The following is a 19010-nucleotide window of genomic DNA, read 5'->3' as shown; positions in this document are numbered from 1 at the left end:
AAATAATTGCATTATTTACACTGCAGTGTATGGAATTTTATAGTCTCCTTTGTGTCACTTCTCCACTGTGTGTGCACACAAAGGTATTATTGGTACATACGAAGCCCTCTACTAGTTACGTTATTGTTATTAAAGTGGCCTCGGTTGAAAGTCGGCTGTCGTGCCTCCAGTGTGCCCTAAGGCATCAGGGCTGACTCCGCTGGCTGACGTTTGTGGCTCCCTCTTGGAGCAGACGTAGCCTGCATGGCCTCTGTCCCACACTCCCCGCAATATTGTACTTTTTGGCCACTGTACTTTTAAGTCATGATGTTCCTTCAACTGGGAGTCAGTTTCCTTCTCTCACTACCTCTGGAGAGCCTGCAGACACACCCCAAATACCAGCTGCCCCAGGAATCTTTCCTGATTTCCTCCCTTCGTAACAATAAAACTCGGCTCTGAAAAGCAGCCTAAAGCAAGCCACACTTTGATACTCTGCTTTGATGACACTTAGCTTCTGCCTCATTATAATGCTTTCCATACGTTTCTTATATTCCTTCTTTTTTTCTCCGATTCATCATCGGTAGCAAAGATAACATTTATTTTTGTACCTCTTGAAGCATTTGCCACAATGTATAAGAAATCATAAACATTTTTTTAGTTTGGACTAAACATTTTTTAGTTTGGACTAAAAATGTGTTGAAATAATTTTTGAAGTAGGAAGAACCAAAGTTTGTCATTTACTACGAATTTGCTTCTTTAGCCCATAGCTGGCTTCCTTTCCCCTTTTGACCGGGACCAAACCTTTGATTCACAGCTGGAGAAAGTGCACAGTCTCTTCCGGCGGCAGCTGGCGATCCCACTCTATGGTAAGAGAAACACACATCAACAGCCAGCCTTTCGTGGTTTTTAAAACGCTTTGGGGTATGTCGTGTAATTAGGCCTTTCCCAGCATCCCGTGAGGCAGGTGGAGCCGGCATTCTTATTCTCGCTGCACAGTGGCAGTGTGATGTGGCCCTGGGTAGAAATGTGTCTTGAATTGTTAATACTCTGGTGGGTTATGAGGGTCACGCAGTACTGGAAGCCAGACTTCCTGACTCTTAGTTTCCTATATTACAACATTGTCGGAGAGGCAGAGATAGGGTCTCTGAAAGGAATTGGGAAATCGACCCTCCCCCGCCCCGTATTTTTTGGGAAAACTATATTGAATCAGAGTTCTATTCTGAGCATTTTCTCTTCAGGGGTAACCTCTTCCGTGACAGGGTGGGGATTTTACGTGGGTCTGTATCATTCTCTGGGGTGGAGGGGTGATTTGGTTCAGAAGCATTGTCGATGAGAAGTATTCATATTTGAATTTCTTGGGGGTTTGGTAAGGAGTCTCCTTTTGGGGTGAATATATTTTGGCAGGCCCAGCCTTTGCGCTTCTGGAGCTTGTACGTGAGCAGTGCTGAGAGGGTTTTCCCCAGCCTCGCAAGAGTTTGGCATCTTGTTCCCTGGGCACGATTAGTTTTTCCTTGATCCCAGGCTTACTTCTCTTTTTCATGGTTTATTTGGATTTGATTTAACAAACTATAAAGTGGCACTCCAGTCAAATTCTTGGGTGACATGCAGAAAAGGCTAGAACGGAACTGGCTTGTAGATTTCATCTCCAATACCAGCATGAGGCAGCGTGGCACAGTGAACTTGAGCTAGACTACCTGGGTTCAAAAACCTCGCGCTACCGTTCACTGGAGACAGTTGATATAACTCTTTGCTTGTGCTTCCCCAACGGCAAAATGGGGATCACAGTAGAACCCGCCTCATGGAGTTGTGAGAATCAAATGTGTTGATAGTTGTGAAGTGGTAGAACCTAAGAAGCACTAAGTGAGTTGTGAAAGCACTGCAATTAGTTTCATTAACTCTGATTAATTAATTAATTGGCAGGGCTGCCTGGGAGAGTACTTTGAGATAGAGGCTAAGGTCAAGTCTGAGCTTCAGCGGAAGAGCTCAGGATTCCATCAGTGAGAGTTACTATGGCCACAGATGTGGGAGGGGTTAGTGGCACCTGGGTCCACGGTTTAATCTATGTCTGGATTGGTAAAAACCCAATGGCAAGACCCACGGGGCTGAATCCATCTTTCAATAGAAATGGAGGCAACATTTGCAGAGTATGAAGAATGGTCGGAAGACCCGATACCAGAGTCGGTCATTCAGAACTATAACAAAGCACTACAGCAGTTGGAGAAATACAAACCCTATGAAGATGCACTGGTAAGTGTTGGCTTCTTTTACAGTAAACTTCTCTGCAAACTTGTCCCGAATCGATAGTTGCAAGTAAAACAATAGCTTTAAAACTTGTTTTATTGTGAAATATATAGAGTGTATAAATGTGTACCTACACTTTACGTACTAATGATACAGTGAACATCCATGTACCCACCACCCAGGTTAAGAAATAGAGCAGTGCCAGTACCTTAGACGTCTTCTATGTGCCCCTCTCCGATTGCCTCCTCTTCCCTCTCCCGAGAGGTAATCACTTTCCTGACTTTTGTGATAATCATTCCCTTGCTTTTCCTTGTAGTTTCACAACCTGTGAATGTATCCTTAATTAATATATTGTTTAATTTTGCTTGGTTTTGAACTTGGAATCAAGCTGTAATTTTCTTTCATTCAACATGTTTTGGGGTTTTACTTGTACCGATAAGTATACAGTTATAGTCCATTTGTTTTGCTATAAAGTTGTCTGTGTATAAACAATTTATCCAAGTTCTTCAATAGTTGGGTTGTTTCCAGGGTGTTGCTTGGAGCAGCAGCGTGGCTCCAACCGTATCTCTTGGTACACGTGGAAAAGAGTTTCTCTGTGTGTACAACTAGGAATGGAACTGTTTTCCCGGTTATCAATTTACACTCCTACCGGCAGTATCTGAGATTTCTCATTGCTTTTGCTGCCCTTAGATGTCAACCTCCTTAAACTTAGCCAATCTGATGAGTCTGAGATTATTGTTTTAATTTGCATTTCCCTGATTACTAATGAAGTTGAGCATCTTTCCCCATATATTGGCCATTCAGATTCCTTGTTTTGGTGAAGTGCCTGTTAAAGTCTTGGACTCATTTTCCTTTTGGTTTATCCAAATTTTTTCACCCAAGTTTGTGGTTTGTCTTCTCATTTTTTAAAATGGCATCTTTTGATGACCAGTTCTTCATGTTAATTGAATTGGATTCATCATTCATTCCCATAGGGTTTGTGCTTTTGTTACGCTAAGAAATCTCTCTATTCTCCAAAGTCATTAATATCCTTTGCTCTGTTTTCTTCTGAAAGTTTATAGTTTTGAAGTTCACGTTTAGGTCTTCATCTGGAATTGATTTCTGTGTTTGGTAGGAGGCAGGGCCTCGTTTCATTTTTCCATATGGAGAACCAGTTGTTTCAGCACTGACTGTGATGATTCTGTCCTCCTCTCACTGACGGCAGTCACACGTCTGTCATAGATTAGCTGTCCTGTTATGTGTGGGACTCTTCCTGCCTTCTCTGGGCCGCCCGCTGGTTTATGTGACATTGTCGAAATGATGATAATTTTGTAAGTTTTGATGTTAGGTAGATGAGTTCCAACACACCTGTCGCTCTTCAAGAGGCTCTTGGCTTTCTTCAGCTCTTAATGCTGTCACTGAATTTAGAATCAGCTTTTCAAGTTCTATTAAAAAAGCTATTGCATTTTTTACTGGAATTGCATTGAATCTGTACCGTGTTTCCCCAAAAAGAAGACCGAGTCTTATATTAAATGTTGCTCCAAAAGATGCATTAGGGTTTATGTTCAGGGGATGTCATCCTGAAAAATCATGCTAGTGCTTATTTTCTGGTTAGGTCTTATTTTCGGGGAAACACGGTAGATCGATTTGGGGAAGAATTTACACCTTTTAAATATCAAATCTTCCAATCTATGAACATGGGCCTCTGCTGTTTAAAATAGGCCTTGTCTTTCTGTAGTTTTATAAATTTATAAATTCATCTGGTAATCTTGAACATATTTTTTAGATGTATTTCTACGTGGTTTTTGATGCTATTGGAAAGGGTATCTTTTTCAAGATTTTCTAGTTATTCCTGGTATATAAATTGTAAGTTGTTTTTATATTAATTTTTATTAAACTTGCTGAACTCCTGCTACTATTAATACTTTATGGATTCTTTTGGATTTTCTGTGTTGACAATAATACATACATTTTTTTAAACAATAATATTATTTGTAAGGGGCATTTTGTTCTCTTGGTCCTAGAATGCTTTTAACTTCCTTTGCTGTGCCTCAGGTTTACGCCCTTGTTACCTTGGATTTCTTGTCTCTTCGTTTGGCACACAGGGCAGTGTCGTTAATTCTATATCATCCCGTCCTAGTTTCTTTACATTCAGTACATGCATGCCCGCTTTCTTTGCTCTTCCTTTGTGCACCCTAGTTTTTTTTTTTTATCTGGAATCACTTTTCTTTTGCTTGAAGTCCACCGGTTAGAGTTTCCCACACTGGACACTTGCTGGTAACGGATTTTCTCAGTTTTTGTTTGTTTGAAAAGGGTTTACTTGAAACTTAATTTCTCAGGATATAGGATTCTAGATTGATAGTTGTATTCTCTCAGCAATTAAATATATCCTTCTGTCTTCTGGCTTCTGTTGTTGCTGTTGAGAAGTCAGCTGTCTAACTCGTGCCGTCTCTGAAGGTAATCCTTATTTTGTCTCGGCTGACTTGAAGATGTCATTGGTTTGGTTTGATGTCCTGCAATTTCATGATCGGAGGTCCATGTGTCGATGTCTTTGTGTTTATCCTGCTTGTGGTTTGTTGGGCTTCTTGGCTATGTTTTTGGTCTCTCTCGTGGTATAGTGAGTAAGAACACAGATGTTGAGAGCCAGGCTGCCTCCTGTTGGAACTTGAGCTCTGCTACTTACTAGCCTTCTGACTTCGGGTTAGGACCCGGCCTCCTTGTGTTTCAGCTGCCTTCGCTGTAAGATGGGGACAGTAACGATACGTGCCTCAGAGGATTGTGGTGAAGATCAAAGTCTTAATACATCTTAAGCCAGCAAGAGCTTACCCTTCACTTACCACTTTCTCTAGGTGTTTGTCCTTCGTATTTCTTGTTTCTTTACCAGTTTGTTGGTGATGTTCAAGGTGTTTTTTCATATGTAATCTAGCAGTGTTGGTTGTTTTCAATGGCACAGTGTGTCTGGGTAACTAATTTGTTGTTATTACTACTAGGAACGGAGGCTCTAAAACCTCGTTTTCTGTGTTCGGTCCTGGGTGCTCTCTTGTTGGTCTGCACGTGCTGCCTCCCCCCTTTTCTCACGGAAATGATTTCTGTGTAGTTGTAGTTCACAAAGCCTCATTAACGACACCCTCAGCCAGTTCAGTTTTGTTTTGACCATCCTCAGAGTGTGGCTACAAAGAAAACAAGGTGATAAGAGGATTTTGTCTAAAAAAGACTTTTAATTGTATGACTTCGGATCAGCACACATTCAGCATGGCCTCTTCTGTCTTCTGCATGTACCTGAACTCTGGCGGGAGCGATATTTGGAATGACAAGCCTGAGATAGCACCAGGCACTGAATTACTCCTGTGTGGCAGCATTCACTGCTTTCCGTAGGCCGTGACAGTGACTTCTGTTTTGGAAGGGTGGCTAACAGTGGTCATTGGCAAAGATGTTTTTTTTTTCATTCAGTTCTGGGTTGATGGGAGATTTAAGTCGCCTGCAGTCTAGGGATGGATTTAGAAAAGGGTTTATGGAGCCGTGGTAGCTACTGCCGTGAAGAGGCTCTTTGGGCGCTCATTCTGCCCATGGAACTGTAGTCCCCATGTGCAGAGGCGCTGAGAGTGGGGCTTGGGGAGCTGGTGCTGGTGCAGCCGGTCTCGCCAAAGTTGAATGTGAAGATGTGTTGTGCTTCCTGACAGTACCGAGTAGCTCATTTCAACTTCACTGTGATTCTCCTTTGCCCCAGTTGGAAGCAGAAGCACCCCGGCTGGCCGAATATCAAGCATACATCGATTTTGAGATGAAAGTTGGTGATCCCGCTCGCATTCAGTTGATCTTTGAGCGCGCCCTGGTTGAGAACTGCCTGGTCCCAGACTTATGGATCCGTTACAGTCAGTACCTAGTAAGATAACTGTTCTGATTTCATTGTGTGTGTGTGTTTACTAATTTGGGATCTATTTAAAGAAAATCAGTAAGAGTGCTTGGAGGTAGTTGCATGCTGCTCTTTGTTCTTTTCCTTCATCTTCTTTTTCTCTTTGTCAACTCACTTAGGGAGTTTTCCTAGTGTTTTAAGTTACTTTAAACTGATCACTAACTGTAAAAACAATTGCATAGTCTTACTGTTAAGGATTTTATAACAGATTACTTTTTTCTTTTAACCTTTTATTATGGAAAAATGTAATCACATAAATGTAGACAGGTTAGTAAAATGAAACTTCATGTACCCATCACCCAGCTTCAACAATTCCCTAATGACACTAGTCTAGTTTCAGCCATGTCCTTACCCATTTTCCCCATTCCGTGTTATTTTGAAGCAAATCCAGAAATCGCTGTTGGTAAAGACTTCAGTGTATATAAAAGATTTGAATCAGGTTCCAAACAAGGTCCGTACATTAGGATTGGCTGATGTCTCTCAAGGCTCTTTATAGGTTCTCTTCTCTACCTCTTGTCTCCCCCACTCCTCCATGATACCTCTTTGTGGAAGAAACCAGTCACGAGACATTTCTAAGGAAATTCCTTTTGTCAGTTGGTTGTGCTGGAAATGTCTCGTCAGTGGTGAAGTCTTAACCATAAAATTTTATCTCCTAACTCTGCAATTCTTTATCGTAGGATCGGCAGCTGAAAGTAAAGGATTTGGTCTTATCTGTACATAATCGTGCGGTTAGAAACTGCCCCTGGACGGTTGCCCTGTGGAGTCGGTACCTCTTAGCTATGGAAAGACACGGAGTTGATCATCAAGTGATTGCTGGTGCGAATGTTTTTGTGGGAAGACTTAACAAGCTTTTTGTCTCAAGTTAGCAGCGTAGAGTTCTGACAGCGGCATTACGTCGGCATTCCCCAGAGCGTTACTTTGGGATATTGGGTATTAGTGAAAAGAAGGGCTCTAAGTGGGAGATAAACTGGTTGTATTTTTGGCTTCTTAGAGCTTTTTAACATGCCGGTATTTATTGTGATTTTTCAAGAGTCGTGGTCTTTTCTCCAAACTTACTTGACCTGGAACTCTTTTATTGCAGGGTGTCTTGTGGAATGTGCTCTCTCTAGAACAGTTTGTGCAATGTTATAGTCGCTTTTCTCTTGAACATTTCTTTCTAGCTCATTTCACTTTGTTGCATCTCATTATTATTATTTTAAATCATGTAGTATTTTATAGTCAGTAGAGGTGTTTCGTGATAATCTTGGTAACTTTATGTTAGTTTCTTTTGAATTGGCAACAAACTCTGGCTTTTTCTTCAACTCCAGTGACCTTCGAGAAAGCTTTGAGTGCTGGCTTCATTCAGGCCACCGACTATGTGGAGATTTGGCAAGCGTACCTTGATTACCTGAGGAGAAGGGTTGATTTCAAACAAGGTATTTAAGTTCATGCGCTTCATATCAGAACTGAACTTTTTCTTAACATATCTTCTGGTGAGATGTTCTAGTTGCCCAAATACATCGTGATTAGGCAAATGATGTAGACCAGTCGTTGGTAACTATTTTCCCCTAAACATTTTTGCTGTGTAAGTCTTTTGACACATCGTGCTGTGGATTGTAGAGGAAGAGAGTAAAGGTCCTGAAGTTTTAGGCAGCCTTCTGCCAGTGCTTCCGTCTCATTTTGTGTCTCTCTTCTCTCTCTTTTGTATATCCTAAATAGTTCTCTAAATAAGACTGCTGTGTTTCTTTTAAATCTTTGGACGTATGCAGGATCCCCTGCCTTTCTCCTCGTCCCTCGCAAACAAAAGAAAATAGCAACCAGAACTCGTTCTTGCTCATGCCGGGGGCCTTCAGCCATTTCACTGGCAGCGGGAGACCCCCTCCGCTGGGTTCCCTGTGCTCACTTTTGTCATCGTACTTCCCGTAATGTGCTCTGCTCCACTGTCTCTTGCCCCCACTATGTGGTGAGGGCAGGGACTGGCACTTTTATTTCTGTGTCCCCAGCATGATGCCAGGTACATAATAGGCTCCCGGGAGTTTCAGTGTAGGATTTAAAAAAAACATGGTCTGTGGTTTCATAAAGCCAAACCTCTTTTGCACTTTCTGCCAGACTCCAGTAAAGAGCTGGAAGAGTTGAGGTCCGCATTCACTCGCGCTTTGGAGTATCTGAAACAGGAGGTGGAAGAACGTAAGTGTGGCTCCAACCTACTGCTTTTGTTCCGTTGAATTTCCTGTTCTCAGCTGATGTGCCTTTTCAGGCAGAGGTTCTTTGTCTCTGTAATAGAATTTACTTTCTATTCTTAAAGGTTTCAACGAGAGTGGGGATCCAAGCTGCACGATCATGCAGAACTGGGCGAGAATTGAGGTAAATGGCTTTGACCCACCCGCTGGTTTCATCCACCTTTGTCTCGTGGTGGGGCTGAAATTGAGGCAGAATCCCAGCTGATGGTCTAGGCTCTGTTAGGACTCGTGGCATTTAGATAGCTCGGTGCCCATTTGTTTCTATCTTAGTGAAAATATTAGCTCCCGGGTAGAAGATGTGTAGCGAATGTCTGCATGCCAGGCATTTCCTCATTTACTTCTCCTGCTCTCAGTGCCTCATTCATGAGAGCATGTCAGGTGGGTACTGTGCCAGGCGCTTTCCGAGGTGCTGGGGAAATGAGCTAGAAAGGGCGCCTGCACTGGGAAAGCTTTAACCTAATGCGGAAGACAGACCATCTGACTAATTAGAGGATATAATGAGTTGAATGTTATTACGGGGCCGAGGACCTCCACGTAAGACATGGGAGCTGCCGTTGATCAGCAACGAGAATTGTAAAATTCGAAAGTTTTATTCTCTGAGGGGGAGTCAGATCAAAGACACATTTATCGGGTAGTTTCTAGATGGGATGTTTGTGTAATCATTTTAAAGATGAGGCAGCTGAGGCTCAGAGAGGTTAAGTAACTTGCCCAAGTCACTTAGTAAGTGGTGGAGCTGGCGTTTGCTCCTAGATCTACACTGCCTCCCATATTAAAGTTAACGTTGACAAAAATAAACAAGTGACCAGCCAGCACTGTCCCCTGGGCTACCACTCTTTGTTCTCAACAAAGAGGCGTAGGCAGGTAGCTTGAGGCTTGTCACTGCAGAGAGGCTGGAGTGGTTGGGCTGGGCCTGTTACCATGGAGGGCAGCCGGGGAATGTCCAGGGATTTCCATAGTCAGGGGTGGTTTTTCTAGGCATGTCTGTTTGAAGTATGTTTTGTAATGGGTGTCGATGTCATCAGGTTCAGGTCTTCTCCTAACTGAGCCTTCTAATACATCTTAGGCTCGACTGTGTAATAATATGCAGAAAGCTCGGGAGCTCTGGGATAGCATCATGACTAAAGGAAATGCCAAGTATGCCAACATGTGGCTTGAGTATTACAACCTGGAAAGGTAAGGACCTGGGTGCTTTGTCAGCAGGACAGTCTCTTCGGTCTTGGCCAATGCTTGCTGGCTTGGTCTTGCTCTTTACAGTGGGCCACCGCCTTCCTTCAGCCTGTTTATCATTCGTGGGCAGTGCTAGAGGACCACACACAATATTTGTGCCTGGGCTCTTGTAGCGATGCATTTCTTTTCATTTTTTTTTGGGGGGGGAAGGGTGGGTGTTGATTTTTGTACATGAACGTTTTATTTGACTTTTTTGAAGGTATTTATTGTTTCAGTATATTTGCTTTGTATATAAAAATGTAAAATACTGAAGAGCACAGAGGAAAAAACCCCAAATTAACTGCAGTCATGGACCCAGACGTAACCACCATTAGTTAATGGTTTAGGTATTATTTTTTTCATGCTTAAATTGAAAAAAAAAAAAGAAAGTGTAATTATAGTGTATGTATTATAAACCTCTAAAATTATTTTAAATAAGTAAAATATGCCTAATAACATGAGAAGATATAAAGAATATCGCCAGCTTTTTTATTCAGTAGAAAGTGGAAGTTCTTATAATTCCACCCCATGACATAACCACTCTTGATGCTTGACTATTCCTCTAGATTAGTGGTTCTCATACTTTTTTGGTCTCAGGACCCCTTTATACTCTTAAAATTTGAGGACCACCAAAAACTTTTGTAGATGTAAATCATCTGTTAATATTTACCATATTAGAAAGTGAAAATGGTGTCCTATGAAAACAGCTAACTACTTTAGGTTGCACCCCAAACAGTGACATGTCACTTCCTTTGTGACAGCCTTTGGACTTCGGTATGCAGAAGTGCTTTGTGTGGCTAGTTCTGGAAGCCAGTCTCCTCAGAAGCTAGAGTTTTGGCCGAGCTTGTGCCCCATGGCACTCACTGTCTGTGAGGAGACTCCCTCTCCCTTTGTGTGCCTTCTGCTCTGTGTCCTGGTGGCAGCACCTGTTTGTTTTCTGCCCTAGGGCACACGGTGACAGCCAGCACTGCAGGAAGGCGCTGCACCGAGCAGTTCAGTGCACGAGCGACTACCCGGAGCACGTCTGTGAAGTGCTGCTCACCTTGGAGAGGACAGAAGGTGGGGACCCTGGGCTCTCTGCTTCTGGCTTGCAGTCTGTAAGGACAGACCATGTCTCTGGCTACAACCCCTCATGTGGCGCATGCTAACAAGGCTGTCCCGGGCTCACCCATGGCAGTGAGTCCTCTCATGCTCCAGAAACCAAGAGGACCCTCCCTCCATCATGCAGCTCTAGCTCGGGGTTCTCACACTCCTTGGTGTGGGGCCGTCCTGTGCATTGCAGGGCCTGTAGCAGCACTAGCAGCATCCCTGGCCTCTCTCTACCCACCCGGTACCTGTAACAATCCCCCCGTCCCCAGTCACGACAACCAAAAATGTCTCCGGACATGGCTGAGTGTTCCCTGTGGGCCAAGGTCACTCCAATTGAGAACCTCTGCTCGAGCACAACGTCACACACTCCAGAGGAGCACAGAGGCAGATGGCGACATCAATTTTTGGTTATGTGTACATCACTTGCTGAATTTCAGAGTCCCAGTATTAAGTTTCCAGTAGGCAAATGTGAATTTATCCATGGACATTGGTCTGGATTTTGGGTGTGAAGCCCTCAGAACTTGAAATAAAACACCCAAACAACAAATTACAAAATACCCCACATTTATCATTTGAGGTGCTCTTAAAATTATTCAGTCTTCATATAAATGTCTTGTACCATTTGCTTTAGAATGTTTTCATAATCTTTGCCAGGGAGAGCCCATATTAGATCACATTCTAGTTTCCGAAGTCTTTTTTCTTAAAGGAGAACGGTTGTTTTAAACATACCTGGAAGGACTATTTAAATTCTAAAACTTTAAGCCTATATATAATAATATCATAAAATTGGGAGCTGATTCTCCATCCAGTTTTTATTGTCTGATGGGAGAGATCTCTTTTGGAATGTGAGGAAATTAAGAAAATCTTATGATAGCCTTCAATAACCTAAAAAGTGAAAGTTTGCCTCTCTTTCTATCAAGGTACTTTAGAAGATTGGGATATAGCTGTTCAGAAAACCGAAACTCGATTAGCTCGTGTTAATGAGCAGAGAATTAAGGTAATTATGCCATTTATTTGAAGTCTTAGGAAGCTCTGATAACTCTTCCGTGTTTCTTATAATATTTCTTTTCAAAACCTTTGAGGTGTTCTTATAAAGTGTCTTTTACTTAGTATTTATTACAAAATATTTGAATCAATATCTAAATCTATCTTGTATTATTTTTCAGATCTGCTTAAAACTTCAGCCCAAACAATGGGTAGTGGGGGAATTTTGGATTTGCTAGAATAGATGAAAAAGAATAGAAAGGAGCCTCACGTAGTCTGGTGATTGGATTATAAACACCCCCAAATTAATGAGGGCCCCAGTTCGATTGAGTCTTTCTTTCTCTGGGTGAATAATTACTGGGGATGTTGTAAAATGTACTGTGGACTTGAGAGACAGCGTCCTGGGAAGCCTGAGAAACACTGGCAGGGGAAGGTTGTGAGCACATCTTTCTCGTTTTTCACGGCCTCGTCCTTTGACTTGGGTAGTGAGTTCCCACTCCCGGTCCCCCTGTCCCTCTTCTCATCACAAGTCAGTATAGTTCATGTCATTGCTGCGTCCAGTATTGCATCAGATTCCCGATTTTCCAGGCTGCAGAGAAGGAAGCCGCCCTCGCCCAGCAAGAAGAAGAAAAGGCTGAATATCGGAAGAAGACCAGGGCCGAGAAGAAAGCGTTGAAAAAGAAGAAAAAGACCAGAGGCACAGACAAGCGCAAAGCAGATGAGGACGATGAGAAAGAGTGGGGCGACGATGAGGAAGGTAAAGCTTTGCAGCAGTTTTATTTGGGGCATCCCAGCCTTCCAGAGACATTGCAAAAACTGTCCAGAGAACTCTTTTCTTGAACCATTTGAGAACACGTTGCTAGCATGATGCTGTCACTCTTCCTGTCCCTGCCTACTTCACGCCCTGTGCCAGGCCCTGCCCTGCACAGACACCCTTGCCCATCCACCTGGGCTCCATTCCCTACACTGCGCTGTTTGCCACCACTGCCCTCCTGTGCGGTGCCCTCCTCACCCCACTTGGGCTCCCGTACCCCAAGCTGTCCCTGCTCCTGCCCCATGTGTGGACACGCCTTTATCCCACTCAGGCTCCAGTATCCCAACCCCTGCTGTAGCCTCACCCTGCACGGACACTTGCCTTGCTCAGCCCCACCCATGGTTTTGACTTGGTAGAATTTTCCAACCAGTGTTTCTGTCGATCCTGCAACTCCAGGAATGGGCAGGTGTGGGTCAGATGTATTTCAGCAAATTTAGTCATACTGAAGAATTGTGTCTAGACATGAAAGGACCCTACATTTTCCTAGTACAAAGTTGTCAGCCAGAGGGATATAGTAATGGAGTCATCATTCAGTTGACCTTTCTCGCGCAACTTTTTGGAGCCTTCAGACATGACCGTGGTAGTCACTGCCCTTCAGAGCTCCTGGTTTAGCAGGGTAAGGCAAATGTGATTGCAATGGCATGTAATCGGGACCGGGGGAGATGTAGGTGTGAATTATGGTGGAAGCCAACCAAGGCATTAGTGGGACAGCTCCCTGCAAGAAAGAGTTCGTCCAGATACATGCATCTGGACATCTGGGGGGAGAAGGGAGTGACTGTCAAGGGAAAAAGAAGGGAAGCCAGACAGAGAGCCGGTGCCAGCAGAGTGTGAGGCACAAAACAGCCTGGCATTTGCTGCCAGCCGCAGATAGCGGGGTTTGAGCCCTGGTGCGGGCGGGGCGCCAGGTGCAGGTGATGAGGCTGGAGCTGCAGGCAGACCAGCTGGCTGGGCCCCACTCAGGGCTGCCCTTGAATGCAGCACGCAGGGGTCAGACTTCATCAGGAAGCAGCAGGGAACGGATGGAAGGGTCTGCAAGTAGGGGGCCAGTGCCAGTTGGTTTCAGTGCTGTGGCTCTGGAGGCAGTGAGGAGAATGGGTTGGAATAGAATGTTGTTACACTCTTGAAGGACACAAGACAATGGTCTAAGTTTTCAGGAACTACAGACCCTTTGTTGCACGTTGCAAAGTGCAGCCTACAGGTGAAGCGCACACTTGCGACTCACCGAGAGTGGATCCCAGGCCCCATCCTGCCCTGGCTGAGGGGCGCTGGAACTTGCCGCCTGAACTCTGAGACCCCTGACCTTTTATGTCATTGTAGACGCTGAGGATGCGTGTTATCTGTTATTCTTGATTTAGTCCACGTATCTGAATATAGTCAGGGTCCAGCAGGACAAGCCAGTGAGCCAGGGAAGACTTGACAGGCTGGGCACGTGCACCGTGGTGTCTGGAGCGAGGCGTGTTCCTCACGGGCATCTGTGGTGGGAAGAGCACGTACCCGGAACTGCTCCCTCACAGGGAGCAGTTAATCATTGCCGCCTTTTTTCCTGCCTACCTGTAGAGCCGGCTTCCAAACGCAGAAAGGTTGAGAACAGCGTTCCCCCAGCTGGAGAGGCACAAGCCCTGGAGGCGGAAACAGGCCTCTTTGGGAGAAGCGCGCCCGTAGCCATTGAGCCCCCCTCGAAGCAGAAGGAGAGGGCGGCCGCCCTGAAGAGGGACTTGCCCAAGGTGCTGCACGACAGCAGCAAGGACGGCGTCACCGTCTTTGTCAGCAACCTGCCCTACAGCATGGACGAGCCAGACGCCAAGCTCCGGCCGCTCTTTGAGCCCTGTGGGGAAGTGGTCGAGGTCCGTCCCATCTTCAGCAACCGGGGCGACTTCCGAGGTTACTGCTACGTGGAGTTTAAAGAGGAGAAGTCGGCCCTGAAGGCACTGGAGTTGGACCGGAAGAATGTAGAAGGGAGGCCAATGTTCGTTTCCCCCTGTGTGGATAAGAGCAAAAATCCCGATTTTAAGGTATGTTCGTGGAAAAAACCGTGCCTTTCATGAAGGGTTGCTATAGACACAGTGCTTTCTTCATGCTGCAACTTATATGCAAAATACGCAGGGAATAGCTGTACTCCATTAAGAACTAAACTCCTAAAGTTAACTGGGGTATGTTCCAACCTGGTTAATTGAGGTCTGACTCAGGGCTCGGTCACTTCGAGCTTGTGTTTGTTGACAGGTGATCATAAAATTAGGAATTGTAATCATGCCTACTTTCCATTGAGTGCTTATGTTTTGTATATTACCTCAGTGGACCCTGACCCAAACTCGGAGAACAGCTGTTTTCATTCTTGCTGTTTTACAGAGGAGGACGTAGAGCAGGGGTGTCCAAACTTTTTCAACGGTTTTCACCAAGGGCCATATGCGGTAAAATACACAAACAGCCGGGCCACTCCCTCGAGGTGAAGTACATATTGCCTCACCTGGTTTATTTAAGTAAACTAAATATATTTTTGGAATTTGCTGCAGGTCAATTAATAATGGATCGTGGGCCGCAGTTGGCCCACAGGCCACAGTTTGGACACCCCTGATGTAGAGGCTTCAAGAGGTTAATTGACTTGCCCAGAGCGACCAAGTCAACAGTTCCCAGCACCCCGTCGACTCTGGTCTGCCTGGCTGGTCCCGGCTGGAGCTGGTCGGTGTGCTGGTTGGGCCCTGAGTGCTTGATTTCTTCCCCTCCTTTGTTCCTGTAGGTGTTCAGGTACAGCACTGCCCTGGAGAAACACAAGCTCTTTATCTCGGGTCTGCCTTTTTCCTGCACTAAAGAGGAACTCGAAGAGATCTGCAAGGCTCATGGCACCGTGAGGGACATCAGGCTGGTTACCAACCGAGCCGGGAAACCCAAGGTCAGCGTCTGAGCCGACGGCACGTAGCCTTCCGAGGCTCGGACAGCCTCGTTTGGTGTCCGTTCAGAGATTATGTGGTTCTCGAGGGGGTTCCTAGTTAATCTGCTAAGAAACAGATGATAAGTTAACGGAAGCATAGGCACACTAGGCTCTGCTTCCCTTTGGAGCCAGATTAACTTGTTTGTTTGTAGCTAATTGTACTACAGAAAGAATCAGGTGTTTGGGGAAAAAGCTACCACAAATTAGTCGGGCGGCACAGTGGGGTCTTGGGGTGAGGGGCTGTCCTCTGCAGTCTCCTCACTCTTGCCCAGACTCCTTTTCACTAGGCCTCCAGTCAGGTCCCTCCACCGACTCCCCATTTTCATGTCATCCCCTTTAGCCCCTCTTCAGCCTCATGCGAAATCTCTTGCTAAATCCTCTTTGTACTGCATTTTGAGTAGTATTCTTTAAGCAAGAGTTTGAGTTACCTCTCTCCCCTCCACCTCCCATCCAGGTAAATTGAGAGTTAAAGAGTATGAAATGGGGGGTAGGGGGTGTGAAGGCATAGACATTAGGGCCCACCTGGGCTGCTCCCCCTGTGTCCAAGGCGCCTCATCCGTTTGCTGGATTTATACTGATCCGTCTGTCTGTTTTTTGTTTGTTTTGCTGGAGTAAGCACAAGAGATGCTGAACTTAAGGTTACCTGACGTTACAGTCAGTTATAGAAACGGGGAGGAAGAGTATAGCAGGGAGATGAACCTACAGGGGATGGCGGAGGTGGGGAAGGCCACCTGTTGATGGGCTGACCACCTCACCCGAGGGAGGAAGGTGCGTCGTGGCTTCACAGCTTGTGACCTGGCTCTTTCAGGGCCTGGCCTACGTGGAGTACGAGAACGAATCCCAGGCGTCGCAGGCTGTCATGAAGATGGACGGCATGACCATCAAAGAGAACGTCATCAAAGTGGCCATCAGCAATCCCCCTCAGAGGAAAGTTCCAGAGCAGCCTGAAGCAAGGAAAGGACCAGGTGGCCCCATGGTGCCGCGGCAGATATATGGAGCGTAAGTGTCTGCACGGCCGCCAGTGCGGACTTTGTCCTGGCCGGCGCCACAGTGAATTCGTTTCTGGTGGTGCAGCGTCAAGGACAAGGCCAGGGCCACTGTCCACTGTGGTCCCCAGGGAAGGGTGTCCACAGCACATCCACGCAGAGTGCAAGCCCAGAAGGGGAACCCTTCCTGGTACTCACCAGTTTACACGTGTGATTTATTTAAGGTCAGATTTTTGGGGGCTGTGATTATTGTAAAGTCCTCTTTGCCGGTTGAATCCATATGTGTAAAACAAAGCCAGACCACGTATGCTTGCCAGGGTAATCTACAGCTCTGGCTGTCACCCTAGAAAAGTCACATCTATACTTGATAGGGATGACAGCAAAATTGCAAGGTGATTTGGTGAGGTCTGAAAGATTATAGCCATTTTTCTCTTTCCTGTGGTGACTGCATGACACAGGTTTGGTCCAGGCCAAAATTGGGAAAAAGGCCAAATTAAAGTGATTTTTACCTTCTAGTCAAAGTCAAGGAGACTTAGGCATTATCTTATCCTTCTTGTTTGTTAATTTTCATCTTTTAGTTTGAGTGGTTTAAGACTATCCTGGCTTATTTTCACAAATAAACCAGGGGCGATGAATTGTTGCTTTGAAAGAGTACATTCAGTGTTTGCTTTTGCAGGCGGGGGAGGGGAAGGACCCAGCTTTCTCTGCTGCCTCGCGCCCTGCAACGAACGAGCACTGCAGTAGCTCAAGCTGAGAATGGGCCTGCCCCCAAACCAGCAGCCACCTCAGCAGCCACTGAAGCTCCCAAAATGTCCAATGCTGATTTTGCCAAGTTGCTTCTGCGAAAGTGAACGGGACTCCGAGAGAAGGGAAATGCCTTACTTCATGCTGGCCAGGAAGACCACCAGTCACCCAGCTGTACCCTGGGTATGGAAGCGCCTGCACCCACCTAGTTTCCTCTGGGTTAGACCAAGGGAAGTGGTGTCCAAGGAAGGAGGCTTTAGTGCTCCCTCATATTGAGGGCGACAGGAGGAAAACAATCACTCCATAGGGTGGGCACAGGGTGTAGTTTCTAAGAGGTTTTTTTTTTTGTTTTGTTTTTAAGAGTTAGAAACGGAAGTGAAACTTGAACACATCGTTTTGAGACTCTGGCCTCGTTTTATAAGACACGTCTCTTACACTCTGCATAGCACATGTGCCCCTCACTCTTTTAATTTTTAAAAGACAAAATGGCAGATGGCAGATGCTAGTAATTCACCAGAATGGCCTATTTTAGTAAAGGGGTGGGGATAGGAGAAGTCACATAAAAACTATTTGATGGGTTTTTGTTGAAGGGGCTGTGTGTTTTTATATTATGTATTTGTAAATGACATGTCAACCCACTGTTTTATGTTTCCTAAAAGCAAAATATTTGTGACATTTGTTTTGTATAGGAATTCTGTGTGCCATCTGCTGTGGACCATTTTCTTTGCCTAGTGAGTAGTGGACTGTGTTGTTTAAATATTGAGTTTCAGCCCTTTGGTTTTGTTTAAATACCATGTCAAGTACAAACTTAAATTTTCCCCATTTAGCTTTGTTTATTAAACTGAAGATCTCTTAAAAACTTGTGGAATGGTGCTGAGCTGTGCATTCAAATGCAGATGTATTTTGAAATGGGTGTACCTTGCTTTACCTAATAGATGTGTAAATAGAACTTTTGTAAGTCAAATCCTATTGTCACTTTGATTTAAATCATTTCAGGTGCAGTTTGTCTTCGTTTTAAAACTTCAGTTTATTGCAGTTTGACACTTTAGCTTTTAAGTTTTTTTTACCTCTCATTTATCAAATATTTATTGCTTAAAAAGTGACACTGGCAGTTCAGTAGGGGAAACGTACTTTATAAAGGCACTCTGGGAGAAAAGTCGGAATTCTTTCCGATGTGATGGAAATCAGCTCTCTTATCTGTTTAAGTTTTTGTGCATCAGTCAGGCTTCACTACATTTCTTAACTTTAACTTTTCATGGAAAAATTTTTATAAAGGAAAGAATAGTGAGATAAACTCCTTAGGTAGCTACCATTGAATGTCAGCATTTCTCACCCCAGAGCCCATCTTCCTTCATTTCTTCCGCCACCGCCTTCCTCCCATATTATGTTGAGGGTTATCCCAGACGTCTTAGCACTCACCCAGTAATATTGTAGCATGTGTCTCTAAGAGATAAGAACGTAAGGGCCGTAATTTTATCATCATTCCTAGAAACGTTAGCAATAATACCTTGATGTCACCTAGTCAGCAAAATTCAATTTCCTATTGTTTCATAAATGTCAGTTCCCCCCCGTAAGTTATGATTGGTCAATAACTTAAGTCTTTTACTCTGTAGGTCCCTCCCCCTCTACATTGTCTTTCTCTTTTTTGCACAGAACAAAAATTGGTTGTTGTGAGTAATCTGAGTTAAATTCGAGCAGTGGCTATTTCTCACCTCATAAGCAGTCAGAAGAAGCTGTGTGGTAGCCTCTTGTTCTCTGGAATGGCCACTCACTTCCCTGAGGAAGCCCGTTCGGTGGGTGAGGATTTGGGACGGTTGGAGACCGACACCGAAGAGCCATGAGTATTTCCTTATCGATCCAGGTTTGGGTGGTTTTACTCTTTGCTGCTTCACATTTCACTGTTTTGTTCTCTTGTTGGCCAATCCTCTGA

The 19010-nt window shown here is 44.8% G+C and overlaps 1 protein-coding gene across 4 annotated transcripts in view; it reads left to right on the top strand.

The window, feature by feature from the left end:
- SART3 (spliceosome associated factor 3, U4/U6 recycling protein) overlaps positions 1 to 17943 on the top strand; it is a 30296-nt gene extending 12353 nt beyond the window's left edge. Inside the window, exons 5-20 of one of the 4 annotated variants that reach the window (XR_002139677.2) lie at positions 740 to 845; positions 2102 to 2226; positions 5927 to 6082; positions 6790 to 6928; positions 7420 to 7527; positions 8201 to 8278; positions 8397 to 8455; positions 9395 to 9504; positions 10484 to 10596; positions 11547 to 11623; positions 12199 to 12367; positions 13982 to 14436; positions 15159 to 15311; positions 16159 to 16349; positions 17013 to 17263; positions 17770 to 17943. Coding sequence is in view for 2 of the 4 variants with exons in the window: in XM_019757493.2 (XP_019613052.2) it covers positions 740 to 845; positions 2102 to 2226; positions 5927 to 6082; positions 6790 to 6928; positions 7420 to 7527; positions 8201 to 8278; positions 8397 to 8455; positions 9395 to 9504; positions 10484 to 10596; positions 11547 to 11623; positions 12199 to 12367; positions 13982 to 14436; positions 15159 to 15311; positions 16159 to 16349; positions 17013 to 17187 (2214 nt within the window). In the remaining 2 variants the exon portion in view is untranslated. Of the gene's footprint in view, positions 1 to 739; positions 846 to 2101; positions 2227 to 5926; positions 6083 to 6789; positions 6929 to 7419; positions 7528 to 8200; positions 8279 to 8396; positions 8456 to 9394; positions 9505 to 10483; positions 10597 to 11546; positions 11624 to 12198; positions 12368 to 13981; positions 14437 to 15158; positions 15312 to 16158; positions 16350 to 17012 lie in introns of all 4 variants that reach the window. The other 3 variants (XR_012492736.1, XM_019757493.2, XM_019757494.2) reach the window with 3 other exon arrangements.
- The last annotated feature ends 1067 nt before the right edge of the window (positions 17944 to 19010 follow it).

The sequence above is a fragment of the Rhinolophus sinicus genome, linkage group LG16 (assembly GCF_036562045.2).
Source record: "Rhinolophus sinicus isolate RSC01 linkage group LG16, ASM3656204v1, whole genome shotgun sequence".
Lineage (NCBI taxonomy): Eukaryota > Metazoa > Chordata > Mammalia > Chiroptera > Rhinolophidae > Rhinolophus > Rhinolophus sinicus.
Note: the sequence above shows the minus strand (reverse complement) of the source record. Positions and strands in the feature narration are given on the sequence as shown.